The sequence below is a fragment of the Zophobas morio genome, unplaced genomic scaffold (assembly GCF_036711695.1).
Source record: "Zophobas morio isolate AGI-343-1 ecotype UQ-CSIRO unplaced genomic scaffold, CSIRO_AGI_Zmor_V1 ptg000004l, whole genome shotgun sequence".
Taxonomy (NCBI): domain Eukaryota; kingdom Metazoa; phylum Arthropoda; class Insecta; order Coleoptera; family Tenebrionidae; genus Zophobas; species Zophobas morio.
Window position 1 is genome coordinate 10,338,879 of NW_026972109.1, and position 16,003 is coordinate 10,354,881.

At 34.2% G+C, this 16,003-nt stretch overlaps 1 protein-coding gene across 3 annotated transcripts in view; it reads left to right on the forward strand.

Moving 5' to 3' along the window:
* The window catches only part of LOC135141189 (leucine-rich repeat-containing protein egg-6), a 91,859-nt gene that overhangs the window by 62,585 nt on the left and 13,271 nt on the right, over window positions 1-16,003 (forward strand). For 2 of the 3 annotated variants that reach the window (XM_064072060.1, XM_064072042.1), the window contains exon 2: window positions 10,955-11,084. In XM_064072060.1, the coding sequence (XP_063928130.1) occupies window positions 11,013-11,084 (72 nt within the window). In that variant the 5' untranslated portion in view covers window positions 10,955-11,012. Of the gene's footprint in view, window positions 1-5,526; window positions 5,920-10,954; window positions 11,085-16,003 lie in introns of those variants that run through there. The other variant, XM_064072052.1, reaches the window with a different exon arrangement.

Genomic DNA, 16,003 nt, shown 5'->3' on the forward strand with positions numbered 1-16,003 from the left:
AGTCATTTGGGCTCCGTGATATGTTTGTTTAATCGATGTAGTCGAATAAAAATCGGATAAGAATAAAAGATTGCAGATAATGGATATACAACTCTTGAACAAACAACGAAAAAGAGCAATCCCGGCGCATCCACCATTTTTTAAATAAAGATACAGTAGTTATTTTTTAATAGTTTTCATGGTCTCGTAAAGCGAATGAATGAGATTTTAAGTAGAAAAAAGTAAAATCCACCCAGTACATGGCAACCAGTGACTGATAAATATTTATGGACTTTTGCGTCACGTCGCCGTGTTACCAAGCAACATGTTTCGAAAATTACGGTGCCCTTGGGCTATTAATGCTGATAATAATTAACTCCGAATAATAGGGAATCATTGATTAAGCAATGACAATTAATTAACTTGACACAAATGTAGAAAAAAAGCTAATTATAGTGGACTAAAGAGAAATAATTACACCACTGTTCAATAAAGTACGCTGACATATTAAAACCAAAAAGACGCAAATGGTAATCTCAATTTTTTTTATTTTATATTGGTTAGATTAAAAATAAACCCAATTTAAACTATCGCCAGAACAGGGCACAATATCCTAATCCAACAAAAGACTGCCAGTAATAGTCTTGGGAAATTCTATGTGGCTAAACACAAACGTAAGTTCAAAGCGGATTTCACCAACAGCTGTTTATCTTATGAATGTTTGTCATGTAGACAATAATTACAACAGTAAATTGCGTGCACTAAAGTTAATAAATAAAATTAAACATAACGCTACATCAAACAGTAGTGTAATTGGATTTTTCAAACTCACTTTGATAACACAATATTTAAATGGTTGAAATTAAAAACGTGCAACCGGGAATAAATTTATGCCCTCGATTTCGCCTCGTATTGTACAATTAAAACATCACCGGTCTTTGTGAACAAAAAATAGTTTATATTTTCAAGCTTAGTCGAAAACGCCGAAAAACTTTGTTCCGCTTTCGTGCTATTTCTAACTCTCGTTTCACCCTAAATCAGTTACAATAAAATTTACATAATCGTAAACCATCTTTCTTTTACCTTGTAGTGTGTGTGTTTATAACCCCTTAAGAAAGTCGTTAAGAACTACATATTACCTAAAAGATTTAAAATCGCTCCTAAACAGCTTTTATACCAATAAAAACTTTCCAAAACCTTCTCCCAACTTCTATAAAGATTTTTGTGCAAGTTAGATGCTACTCCGAGATATATTAAAATGACCATAAAAATTTTCCCCCTGGGATTTCTCGTGTTCAATAATGCGCTTGAAACGATACTCGCTTCTATTATGGTAATTCCATAATTTAATATCGCCCCGTTATTAAAAATGGTGACAAAATAAAGTCCCCAGTGGCTGTCAAAGCATAAATACAGCTCTAATTAATTGTTGACACAGTAATAAAAAGCTTTCCTCTCCTTTTTCGACGACGCACATTGTGTAAACATCGTGCACACAACATTAGCAAACACAAAATCCCCAGCTCCTGCAGACACGATAATCACAAATCTCCGTTTCAAAATCGTGCTAACAGCGAGCAAATTACTTGCAAATCCTAAATTTCCCAAATTGTTTCAAGAAACTAAATTAACACAGGGCCATTACTTATCCGAGTTTGTGCCGCAGATATCTCCCTCGGCTTTAATCAAACCACAAAAAAGACACACCCACAACTGAACATAATTCCGGAAACACTTCACAATATTGCCATTAATTTCGAGGTACATGTCCAAAGTCGGTATTTATTGTAGCAATTTTGCGCCAATTTAATTATGAGAAAAACGCTCCGGAGTTGGGAAGTTTTATTAATACTCCGGAAACGGCGAAGTTATAACGATGTGAAGATTATTTGTGGAGTGCTCCAGGCGTCTGGACCATATCGGACCGGAGTTATCGGTGACGTGAATTTGTACTTAATAAAATTTTCATTAAAAAAATGCGTATCATTATTAATTTAATTGGACTATAACGTGCTGAGGAAACCTAACAGCTTTAACAAGATTACATAAATTGACACTACAAAATCTCTAGTTAATCCTGAACTTAAGCTTCCTTTGGGTATATCTCTCACGTAGGTACCGACATATATAATAATAACTTGAGAGTGTCTTCCTTATTCGTCGAGATACCTACAATAAAACGACAGTTGCCTTATATTTTGAATATTTTAAAACAGCGTCACGTCTAGTTGCTCGTTTCTTGAATTTTATTATTTCTCTAATATATCGCCAGCTGACAGACAGAAGGAAATAAAAAGCTTTTTGTTTCAGCGATCTATCAAACGCCAAGAATGCACATTTCGATATTCGCCCAAATTCTCCCGGAATAAAACACAATTGACAAGTTTGTTTGAAAATTTTCAAACTTAGTACGTGTCCGTTCCTCGAGAAAACGCAAAGGGCACGAATATATTTTTAGTTTTTACGAATATGTCATCTAAACGGTAATGTTATTTATCAACTTTTCCCGGCCGTTTCACAAGGCGGCAAGCGTAAAATGAAAGAAAATCGATACGGGAAGGTCATGGAGTATGAAGTAAATTATTAATTTCCATCGCATTCATAATTAAGTAACGTGGGGGACACACCCTGACAATGAGAGTACAGTGCTGCCAGCTCAGTTAATTTCATTAATGCAGCCCTTAAGCCGTTAGCACGGAAAAATTATCCCCATTTGTTACAATTTTCCGGCATAACAAGCGAGCCCTTTATTATTTACAACTGTGGAAAATAAACGGGCCCGATTCCTGAAGAATATTTTACATAGAGGACTAAAATACAGTCCCGACCTTTGATAAATATTGTATTTCCATTGATCCCTACCGGAGAACTTTGTATGTTATCCCCGGTATTTATTCAGCATGTGTCGCGAAGCGTGGAAAAATCGGGAAAATATCAAACTTTCCATTAATTAAACTTATAAAGGGAGAGAAACGAAGAATGTCATTAGTCGTCATCGGGATGGAAGGCTGAATTTACTCAGTTTCCATACATTAAGGCGTAACGAGCGCTATTACGTTACTCCACACAGATTTGTATAACGACCTCATTAATCTTTGCTAATTTCTGCAACGAAGATGAATGAAAACGCGGTTTCGGTGCTGTCGAAAACAGCGACATGAGGCGGTAATCAAATTCACGAGCTCTGTCAAGAGAAAATTGCGATCTTTTCGATTATTTGTGATAATTTATTCGCTTCAGCGATTTCTAATTTTAGACTGACATCTGTTGACATTCTTGCAAATTAATGATAAAGTAAACAAGGTGAAAAGACGCTTTTGTTTGCGACTTTCAACCGACTCCCGGAAGAAACGTGATGGTATTGACAGCTACTCCAATTTCTTAATGTGCGTGTCGATTAAAAAAAAAAACAGAGGCATTTTTTGTAGCTGTTTTTTCTCACTTCTAACATACACTATGGAACAAAATTTTAGATTATTAAAAAAATGCAGCAAATAGTTGTTCAAAAATATTATTCCAATGCAAATTGCTTTAAATAAATAATATTACACACTCTATTTGTTTTTAGTTTATTTGTAGATTATTTTGCTGGTGATTTCCATTATTTCCACAACCAAACTGTTTCAAAGTAAACATTTGCGTCCACGGGATCGCTTTATATTTGCACGAACAAAATAAATTTAAATTTCGTTTAACAATTTTAGTTTAAAATTATTATTACCCAAAAAAATCCACAGTGATCCCCCTACTAATGAATAATTCCCTCTGCTCCGCACACAATGGATTTCCATTCATCAACTTCCAAAACTAAATCCAAAAACAAATCCTCAAAGATTCTAAACCTTTACCCAGCTACGATAACGTGAATTCAGCTACGAATTAAAAGTGACAGAAGTAGGTCACAGACATTAAAATTCACGACGGACAAAATTAATATGAGACGGAATGAATTAATTGTAGCACGATCCACCATCCATCATCCTATTGTAGCAAAAATTTTAAATCTGCACATTTGGCTCAACAATGACCTGCTCACTCCCACCCATCATGGTAATTCAAGCAACACCTGTTAGGGGTAATGTCACAGGACATAAACATAAATTTTTTATCTGTTGTGTCACGGAAATAAACGCCATGAAACTTTTAGAGCGGCACATCAATTCCCGATCGATGCGAAAAGTCAAGAACGAATTCATTAACGAAGCTTTCTTCGAAAGGAAATTGTAACAACGGGGATGGGGAAGACTTAACTTATAAATGACGTTAACAATAAATGTTGCTGCATAGCAGATTTCATTTCATTAATCCGGTTATTTACATTTACAAGGGTAGAGCCATCTGAATTAACCGATCCCGGGGGATTCTTAACGCATCTCTGTGTTGCTCTCGTGTTAACCAACAAGTTAACCGTAGGGCCCCATTGTCACCAGAAGGGATAAATTGTTTATTGATTGTGGCGGATTTTTGAACACACAACGTCAAAATCGTGGTAACACTGGCCATCATTACAAATATGTATTCTGGTGGAAAATCTAAATTATGGACGGTTTGTTTGACGTATTATGAAGCTGTAACCTCATACAAATTCAGCACAGGCCGAAAACTGTTTTCTTACTTATGAAAATATTTTTAGAACCTCTACACACTGTACGTTCTATATTTATTGCACAAAAGTGTTTGTAGTGTAAACAGTGATCCATAATTCCACGTTTGTAATAATTTTCTGTTGGGAAAGGGGTGTTTACATTTTACGTACCATGTCATTTTTAAGTGGGTAAAGTGTATATCGAGTACAATCAATACCGTTATTCATTTACCTTCGTAACTAAGAAAGTCAGAAAAAGTATGACGAACTTTTCGCCTCTCTCCTATATAAAAAATATATCAATAATATCAACACGTCCGACTAACACACTAAAGCGTCCCCATCTTCATCAACTTGACCTTATTCGATCCACCCCTATCCATTTCTCTAAGCACCCTCAATCATTTATTTTCTAACTGTCACCTCTTAACCATTTCCACAGAGCGACTTTAGTAAAGTAAGTGCCCTCAGGTTGACACTTGTCACATTGAAACCACTATGATAATTGTCGATTTTTTTCTTTAACAAAAATTTTCCTGTATTTTTTAACAATCCTGAGCGTGTTTAATAGATGACGTCATTACCTGTAAATCATCAGTTTCAGTTTCAAATTTCTTTGTTCAATACATTTAGGACAAACTGTATAAAATAAAAGTGACGTAAATGACATCTTCTACCTTTGTGAGAATTTCCACGTAAGTGGAAAAATCCTAGTACAATAATGTCTAGAGTTCCACAGCAACCACAATCCAACGTATCTCTAAAAATAGAACTGCCGACTCTGCCGTTCTAACGAGCTGAATTAATTGTTGCATAACAAGCGAGAGTGTTTGTAATTAACCTTCAAAATACGATCTTGTTTTAATTAGCACCGAACCACTGCGTACTGTCACCATCAAGACGACGTGCCCTTCAAGATTACCACCAATAGAATAATAAACATCCTAGTCGGTGCAGTATTATTCAAGCCCGGTGGCAGGAAGCTTCCTATTATAAAAACCATTCATGACTGATACACAAAATTATTTGAGTAACCTATTCAAACGTCAAGGTTACTTCTATCTTCGACCCTTGTACCGAATACCGTGGCGAGAAAAATTCGCCTACATCTGTCAAAATAAGCGAAAAAGTCGAAAAGTGCTGTGTGTTCTATACGCGATAATTAAGTTGGAAGTGAGCTTTGTGTCGAGCGCCAGTTTAAAAACTTGATTGTGCTGTTGAAACTTGTATTGTTTAAAAACTTGATGAAAACCTAGTGTTTATTGTTGTGTTGTGCTTTTGTTTGTGATTTGTTCCGCTGAATTATTGTTAAACGTGCGAAGGGGAGCGCAACGTAAATAAAGAAACTTGTTATCGTAAGTTTTAATCATTTATGGCTTAGAAATTCAGGTGAAAAGATGAACAAAATTAATGACGGGAAATTGTTTCGAAATTTCGGGAACAATATCACTAAATCAATCGACCAAACGACGAGAAAAATTCTTTGTGCGAAAGCCACGTGTAATCGGGCCGTGCCAATCATTACACCAATTAATTTTTGTTGGCGGCACAAAGGAACGCGTTTTTACAATTCAAATGTGATTTTACAAATTTTAATAAGCGCTTTGAACGCGGCTTTTTCGTTACTAAAATATCGAAACCGAAATGTACGAGCACTTTTAAATAAGCTTAGTTAAAACAAAGCCGCAGATCGATGATTTGGTGTCAGCTGCGTAGTTTTTTCATTGTATGGATGTAACAACAGAACGAGGAATGCACACACATACACCACAACCGCCACAAAAACATTCCAGTTGAGCAGATAAAACCATGTTATCTTTTGACGCGCAAAAATAGAGCAACCAAAACACTGAATAACTTTTGAATGAACAATTTTAAACTTAGTTTTGATTAACGTGTCAGCTGAAACACTACAGGCACTTTTATGTGCTTATAAATAACCAAAATTTGTCTGTTCATCCTCACCAAAATTTGGATGACGTCATATGATTAGGTCGCCGGTGATTCAACAATTATGGATTTATTACGTTCGATAAATCAAAAAGGGAACACTAAATTAATCATTTCTTAGTCCTGGGTGTATGTAGTTGTTTTAGAACCCAATATTTCCCACGTTCTTTAGACTATCCAGAAATTTAATCTATGCTAACTGAATTATTAATTTACTTCTTTACACCAGCAGCAAATAAAATAGTCAGGTTTAATTATTGATTTAGAAAACAGCTGCTCAGAAAAACACCTAGCGAGTGTTTCAAATTAAAATCAATTATGAACGAATTGAAATAATTTATTATCTAACTACACAAGTTTTGCTAACATGAAGTATATTTATAGACCAACGTCAATACCAATTTCTAGAGCACCAAATTTTCATAAGCAAAAGCAAATAAAATGTTTAGTAATACGTAATTATGAATTTATTAGTCAAACACGATTCGCTTTTATAAATGAGACTTTCATAAGTCATAACCTACACAAAGAATACTGCCTAAGTATATTTACGTGTCACAAAACACAATTATGCAGCATTTGTGGCCCAAATTGCCTCTTATTTAAGCCACTCTATCGCCTTGAAAAACCTTGACCTTTGCCGAAATTGAATTAACCATTGTTTCGTATCATCCTTATAAAAGTTGATGACAGTTCCATTTTCCCGATAAGAAATGAAGAGCAACTTTTTATCGCAAAATAATTAAACCTCAGTGGAAATACGGCGGCTTAAAACTTTCCTTATTTAGAAGGAAAATTCAAATTACATCATTTCCGTGTAAAGAGGAATTTTTAATGAGACAACAAATTCGAACGAGGATTAAATAGTATGATGGAGATTGTAGAACGGTGGGATTCAAACAGGGTAATTAAATTGGTCAAAAATGCAGAGGAAACCGGTAATTATTAGGCATAAGGGAAATTAGGCAGATCGAGATAATCAAAGGGAAAATCCATATTCAACAGACATTCCCTGTACAACAACAAATCCCGTTTGACTTTTGATGAGGATTAATATTCATCAGGGCCAATCAAATTGTTCCATCGCGCAGCAATTTGTAATGAGGTTATGGCAAATTTGGCGCCATTCAAGCACATTTGCACGAGAAAATTGTTATTGGAATTGTTATTTCTGAAGACGTGAGCGTTTCTGAAGAGGCAATAATCCAAGATAACGCCTAACGAGAACGAAAAGCTCTCTGATGGCCGTTTAAGAGCTTATTTTCCACTGACAATTAGAGCAGACGTCAAAAATTATTCGATATTTCACTGAACGCGTTATCAAACAATCAATTTGCTTCGAAGGGGTGTTTTGACAACAGGTGATGTTGATACAATCGACAGACTATTGGGAAATGTTTGATAAGTATTTGTTGTTTCGAGAGAAATAAAAAATCGTGAGATAATATTTTTGCGATATTGTACTTGTATGAATTATAAATTAGCGTTTGATGAAATTTGCCTTCGCTACCGGCTGAAATATAAATTTTTTATTTCCGTGGGTAAAGTTTTTGTTGCTTTCGAAGTGAGTGTTTTTGATTTCCGTGCTGTATCGATTATCTTTACCGACAGGAAAATTACTGATGTTTACAAAAAAACGGTAGCATTGTGAGGATGTTTAATTTTGAATGAGTGCGAGTTTGACACTAATTCTATTATTGTCGCACTTGCTGATATTGATATTCTGTGACCAATGTTGTTAGAACAGGGTAAATGAGTCGGTGACCCACATTTCTAAAGTGAGAAAACGGATTTTATTCACTTTTCGTGAAAGCTTTTCGAAGTCGAGTTGATTTTAAATATATAATAAAATACATATTTGGAAACTCTCACAAATATAATACTTTGAGTAAGACGACGAATAAACGAAATGCTCCCGCTTAAAAGGCACTTAAAAAATCGCCGTATTTCCGTGATTTACTTAAAATTCACAATACCTAACTGTCTGAGTTAGATTTAGGACAAAGTAAATTCCGTTTCGTGAAAGTTGGAAAATGTATGTAGCACTAAATAAAATAGGACAAGCACAAATCTAGCGAAATTCTAAAACAGGGTAAATTGGTTTTTCACCAGACGCTTTAAATTTTATGAAACTTGTTAAACTTAGACTCGCTTCTAACCCAGTTTAAGTATACATTATTTAAAATTCCACTATCCTTGTAATATCTGGTATCTCGGAAATCGTGGACAAGTAAAATCCTAAAAGCTGAGTAGGTGCTTAAGAAAACTGCACAAACGAAATGCAAAGTGCACTTTATATTACAGGATTACTGTTGTAATATTCTTTAATGAAAGTGGTTCGTTATGCTTTTAAACTTATATCCCCTGTTTAGCTTTTTTTAATTTCCTATGCGAGTATTTCTGCTTTTAAGCTACCAGAAATAATAGATGCTTCTTAATGTTTGCGATAGCTTAATTTAGCTAAAAACAACAAATTAACAGAAATTGTTTGTTACACCACTTTCGTATCTTTTGATGTTTAAGGTCGCAGACACACAAAAACAAATCAGACTTTTTTGCCACAACATAATCATGTTTTGTCCATGTTTTTCAACTTTGATAAAAACCTAGACGAATTTATTCCACACGCTAGTAATTTTTGTTATTTTCATTGGAATTAATTCGAGAAATTCAAATTGAAGACACGTAAACTCAGTCGATAATTTCTCTTGCCGGCTTAGCCTTCTCATATCTTTAAAATCAGGCATGATGAAGGCGTTCTCTGCTTCTATAATTTAAGGTAATTTACGGAAATTACCTGCTCATTTATCGTAAAATAACGTACAAAACGTGAATAAAATCGCAATTCCAGTTTATGGTCTTCGTTTTGATGTTTGTAACAAATTATTATAAATTATAGTCCGTTTCATTTTAAATTGTTTTCGCTATGATCAAAGTAGACGAAAACTTTGTGTTATTTGGTTTGTAGTGAAATGATCTGACCTCTGAAGCATAACCTATTCAAATCCTTAACAAGTGAAACTTGTTACACAAACTTGTTGATTTCTTTTGTGTCACAAAACGTTGCTTATTTTAACAATTTATTTTAATATAATTCACGCATTCACGCAAATTGTCCATTAAGAGCTAGTTTATCAAAAGAAAATTAGAAATTAATGAGTTGTTAAATGCGTAATAATGCACTAAACTTGATCCTAACAATTTGTTGTGTTGAATTTAATCGCATGTTCATTTAAACGTATGTTTAAACGAACAATGCTTTTATAAACCCTAATAATATTAATTATGTTTTGTTGTTGTATAAATCACTCACCGACAAAGGACGGATATAAAATGCCTGATGACTAACAACCTAATTTAAATGTAGGAAAATAATTACTAACTCGTCGAAAAAACTTTAACCGAGTCAATTACTGGACATAATCTTCAATTTGAACAGAAAATAAATTAAGTAGTTAAGCATAATTTCTTATCAGTGAGACAATCATTTAAGAAATGCAGCAGCAAAACAATTTCATTTGTACATAACACATTAAAATTATTATTACTGCTGGCATTTTCTAGCCAATCAACAAGAAATATGTGGGAACCAAGCCTCGTCGAATTAGAAATCTAGCACAAGTCTCACTAAAGTTTAAATGAATTATAAACATTACTTTTACGGGTGAGCATGAACTCATTAAATATTGAACGACTTCCAAATGTCATATTACGGCCCCGAAATGAGGATTTGAATAGCAAAGCAAATTTAAATAATGGTCGGCTACTGTAAAGTACAACACTAACTTTTCAAAGTTTGTGTAAGAAATGAATAATTACTTATGATTATGAAATGGTAGAGATGAACAATTCAGTTAGAATTGTGATAGCGAGATCCACTTCCTGTAAAAGCGTCTCTTCGCCAAAATATCTCAACATGAAAAATGAGACTACAAAAAGCGGAATTTAATTCACTCAAAGGTTCACGAGGATTATTTCGTTGAAACTGTTTTTTTATTATCGTTTGCTGAATACATTGTACACCGAAAGTGTTAAAGCGTCAGCTAAACCGCTGCACTGAAGCCGCGAAAATTTAATCATTTCATTTAATTTAACACGTTATTAAAACAACACGAGTTTCGAAACTTAATTGCGAGAATTTAAACTAAAATGAATAACTCGACAACTTTTTAAGGATTGGTTAGTTTAACACAACAATTATTATTATTATTATTGAATCAAAATTTTAAAATTTTTCTACAAAAAGTAAATATCGATAATTACAAAGCTCACCAAAGCTTACAGCACGAAGCTCCCTCTTGTTTTTGACGGCATGAAATTCCTGAGGCTTTTTCCAAACATGGACTCTTTTTAAGTTTTTAGGGACAAAAAATTTCAAAGGGTTTGATTAAGCTCGACAAAGCGTATTGTGTTGAAATTAAACCCGGATTTTTGTTTCAGATTGCATGAGAAGCCGGTGGTGATGGCATAGCCGCCACGGGCGAGGATTGTAGATAGCATGGCCAGAGTGCGGGTGGTCAGATGGACTTGGATTGTGTTGGCTGGACTGTGCGCTCTGGCCACATGCGAGGTAAGACATTCAGCCTGAAATTATCAATACAGTCCACTTATGCACGCGGAAATCGATACCCTTAATGAAAATTTCACCCGTAACCCAGTAACCAGACAATGAAACTCCTTAAAAGCTGTAGCGTTTGTTCGTCAAAGGGCTGAGTCAGGAAAAGGGATTCTAGACAAACATATCGGAGAACCTCAATTTGCGTCATCGTCTTAATGATGCTTAATTATTCATGGCGTCGTCGCTAAATACCCAAATCAAATCGATTAATAACACGTCGGAAATACAAATTCAGCGATTTAACTGATATTGATTTTCTGGTTTTCGTGATGGGAATGCAAGCGTGGTACAAGTCCCAGGCCGTCGGTAATTGTAATTATTTACAGACGCGTTACAGGCGTTTCAAGGTGGTGGATAGAGACAAAACATTTTTCCGGAAATCGTCTTACAATCTACGCGCAGGAAAATTACATTTTCTTGACTAGTACTGTAAAGACTTCACAAGACGCAAAATAAAAAAGATACTTTAAAAAAGAACAATTTATTCAAAACTATTAATTAGAAATGTTAATATGAGCTTCAAATTTTCAGTAAAAGTCCCAGTCAAAATCTCATTGCCGGCGAGATCGCAGCAGATAAATCATTACTTGTAGAGGGATTATTGCCCATACTAGTAGTTGTGTTTTTGCTGGCCCTGATTGTATTTTTCTTGCTATATCTAGCTTATTTTGGATCGATTCCTCGATATGGCCCTAATCTAATCTACTAGTCTACTAATAAAGTCGCCGAACTGCGGCACATACAATGCCCCGTGTATTCCAGAGGTAATTCAAGATACGTTGCAACTTTAGAAGGGCGTAACGAACCGGGCGTACAAAGCAAAATTTCCTTCATCAACAAAGCGACGAGGTTTTTTTGTTTTAGAATCAGGAATGTGTACTATTAGAACGTTATCTTCATCTTCAATATCATCCAGTAACATCTTTGATAATTTGTCACATCGACAAGCTCCCGAAACGCCACAATAAGCGCGACCTGTAAATACATAAAAAAAAATAAATTAATTTGAGGTACTTTTTTAACCATTGTCACAACTTACATTCACCAATAAAAATTCCTTATCGGGAGCTTCAAGAAAAAATTTATCAATCTGGTCCCGGCACTAACATTTCGAATTTTTTGGTTGGTAACCAGTCGATTTTCGCTTTAAATATGCAACAACTTTATAAAAGTTGCTAATGTCCAAATTCTGAAAATATTTCTTCGGTAAATGCAGTCATTTTTTTTTCTCGACGCCAAACTTCGAAAATTTGGTATGCCCTCACAATGATTTTCGTCTCCTTTCATCATTACTTTATGAATTAAGACTGTTTTCACAAGACACGCACAAAATTAATGAAATTTTGTTGATGTTGTTTTCTGTGTAATAGTGGTGAACAAAATTAACAAAGTTGATTTTCGTGAAATTTGTAAACACTTTTTCTAAAATTTGTAAACCTCGTCCTTTATTTACGATTTCAGGAAAAATTTTATACAAAACACGTTAGTAAAATCTCTTACTTGACTCGGAGCTTTAAAATACTCGGCACAAAGTGCCTCGTACTTCAATTTAGTTCCTATTCAGTAATGTGAGATTTTTCTGAATTTTTTGTAAATAACTATTTCGGAAATGTCGGTAACTGCGTAAATTATATGGATTTTTACTTCCTGAGCGTAAAGGAAGTATTGTAATCGAGTCTGTCGGCTGACCCTCTACTTTTACATTTTCTCGACCTTTCATGATCCCGACAGTACAAAGGAATAGGTCTCCTGTTTCCGTCTGTCTGTCCGTCTGTCTGTCCGTCTGTCCGTCCGTCTGTCCGTCTATCCGTCTATTCGCCTGTTCGTTTGTTCGTCTGTTCGTCTGTCCATTTGTCCGTCTGTCTGTCTGTCGGTCTGTCGGTCGTTCTGCCGTCCCGGATATTTATTAGACAGATAAACTCCTAAAGTGTGGGTCGACTGTTGTCAAATTTTGTATTTATATTATGAATATCATGTAAATAGTAAAACGCTCAGCAAAATTTGTCTGATTATCCCCACCAATAATGTGATGACGTCACTTCAAAATCGTACATAGTAAACGGGTTTTAAAATGTATAAAATAACATAGGCCTAACATGTAGTTTATGACTCCGTCTTAAGTTTGTACCCGAAATGTCCAGATTTTTGTAAAAAAAATTAAAAGTATAGAACAAGATTTTGCAATTTAATTTTGAATCTGCAAAACCGAATGCTTTGAAGTCTTGCAAATATTTTAAAGTTACGATAAGCATAATACATTTTTAATGAAAATTATATTTACTTATTCCCTCCAAAAAATTGATGACGTCAACTCAAAATTTTGCCGAATAAATCCTACCTAAAATGTCCAAAATATGACCACTTGATCAATCTGTACTTGTAATTTATCAGTGCATTCATATTTTTTAGATTGTGTGATTTATACTTGTGATTTATTATTCGATTCATATTTGCTGGATTTGCTTATACAGGGTGACTCAAAAAAATTAATGAATGCGTGAATTTATTTTACTGATTTAGTAAGAAACTGCAAAACCGAATGCTTCGAAATCTTGGAAATGTTTTAAAGTTATCATAACCATGGTAACTTTTTGATCAAATTGTATTTGCTCATCCTCCCTAAAATATTGATGACGTCACCTCAAAATATTGCTGAATAAATCCTATCATAAATGTGCAAAATATGATGATTCTATACTTGTGATTTATCACTACATTAATATTTTTTAGAATTGCTTATATGGGGTATCTCAAAAAAATTAATGACTGAGTCAATATATCATTTTGATTGCAAGAATTGCAAAACTGAATACTTTGAAATCTTGCAGACGTTTTGAAGTTCTTGTAAGCATAGTAACATTTAATCAAAATGTATATGTTTATCAACTGGAAAAAATTAATGACGTCATCTCAAAATTTTGCCGAATAAATTCTATTGTCTATACTTGTAATTTATCAGTGCATTGATATTTTTTAGATTTGCTTATACAGGGTGACCCAAAAAAATTAATGAATCAATCAATTTATTTTATTCAATAAATCAAGAATTACAAAAATGAATACTTTGAAATTGTGGAGATGTTTTAAAGTTATTGTAAGCGTGTAACCGAATATATCTGTTTATTCCCCCAAGAAACTGATGACGTTATCTCAAAATTTTGCCGAATAAATTCTACTCAAAATGTGCAAAATATGATGAGTTTTTACTTGTGATTTATTTGATAGCATTGATATTTTTTAGATTTGCCCCTATTATCTCAGAAGATGTCATTTGTCAAAATTAGTCTTATCTTAGCAAGGACTAGCCCCGCCCACCCGCCCTCTATTTTCTCAAAAGATATGTCATTTGCCAAAATCAGTTTGTTCTTAGCAAGTACTAGCCCCGCCCACCCACCCCCTATTTTCTCAGAAGATTATGTCAGTTGCCAAAATCAATCTTATCTTAGCAAATACTAACATTTTGGCAAATGATGAGGCGAAGTACTTGTTAAGATAAGATTTATTTTGGAAAATACCATACGCTCTGAGAAAATAGGGGGCGGGTGGGCGGGGCTAGTACCTTCTAAGATAAGACTTATTTTGGCAAATAGCATCCTCTGACAAAATAGGGGGCGGGTGGGTAGGACTAGTACTTGCTAAAATAAGACTGATTTTGCCTTTATTAATCTTGTAAAAACTTGTTAAATTTAAAAGGTGTTAAATTGCAAATTTCCATAGTAACGAGTTAAATTCCTTCATCTGATTGGTTGTTTACTTTTTATGTTTCATTCTACTTCAGGAGCTAGGGAAGTTCTGTTAAAGCAACGTTCGACCAATTTTTTATTTTTATTTTCCCACGGTTCGTGCTTTTCTCTTGTCCTAAAACTGGCCAAGGAATTTAGTAGGTGCAATCACAAATTTAGCTAACGAATCAGCTAAGTGTAGTTTTTTGTAGATGCCTAATTCCTCCAGGAAACATTAATTACAGCATATACAATATCTTACAATGAATTCTTTTGCCCAGTTTGCGTCTTTTGGTTTTCATATTAACAATAAAACTTTTCGCAAATAATAATAACAAGTTAATTTTCCAAACCTAAACTCGAGTATCTAAGATTTAATGAATAATATATAGTTGTTAAAAGAGCTACATTGATGTAATTGGAAACTTCCATTTTATCTCTTAGGATAAGGTAGGTATTTGATTGATATCTTCAGAACCCTAAGAAAACGTAATTTCATTAAGGATGTAAGAATGTAGTCAAAAGAAATTTTCTATTAGCCAAGATGAAATCCACCTCAAAAAATTGCTCAAGCAAGTATTAAAAATTGGTCGAAGATGATTTCGACAGAAATTCCCTCGCCCTTATGCGATGGTCCAGACTTTTTTGTTGCTTCGACTTGCGCTTATTAAATAAAACATTGCATTTTCACTTTTTACAGTATAACTTCGATAATTCGAATTAATTTGGAAAAAGGTATGTTCGGATTAGAGAATTTTCCAAAAATCTGAAAGGGAAAAATAACTTCGTACATTGCTAAAAACAAATTTCAAGAAATAAACCTTAATTTTATTAAACAAAAAAAATTTTTTCCTAAGCAACAACAAATAATTATCTAGGATGTGAAAAAGTAAAAAAAGCGCTAATCGTAACTTTTTTTGATCGAATATGACAAAAGTGCCAAAATCAGTCCTGTCTTATCAAATAATAACCCCGCCCATCCACCCTCTATTTTCTTGTAGGATGTCATTTGCCAAAATCTGTGTCATCATAGTAAATATTAGCCCCACCCGCCCACCCCCTCTTCTCATTCTAATGACTAATATTATTTCTGTTCAGTGTAAGATCATTCCATCCCTTCAGAGCGGATAAAACTAATCACCGAAATTG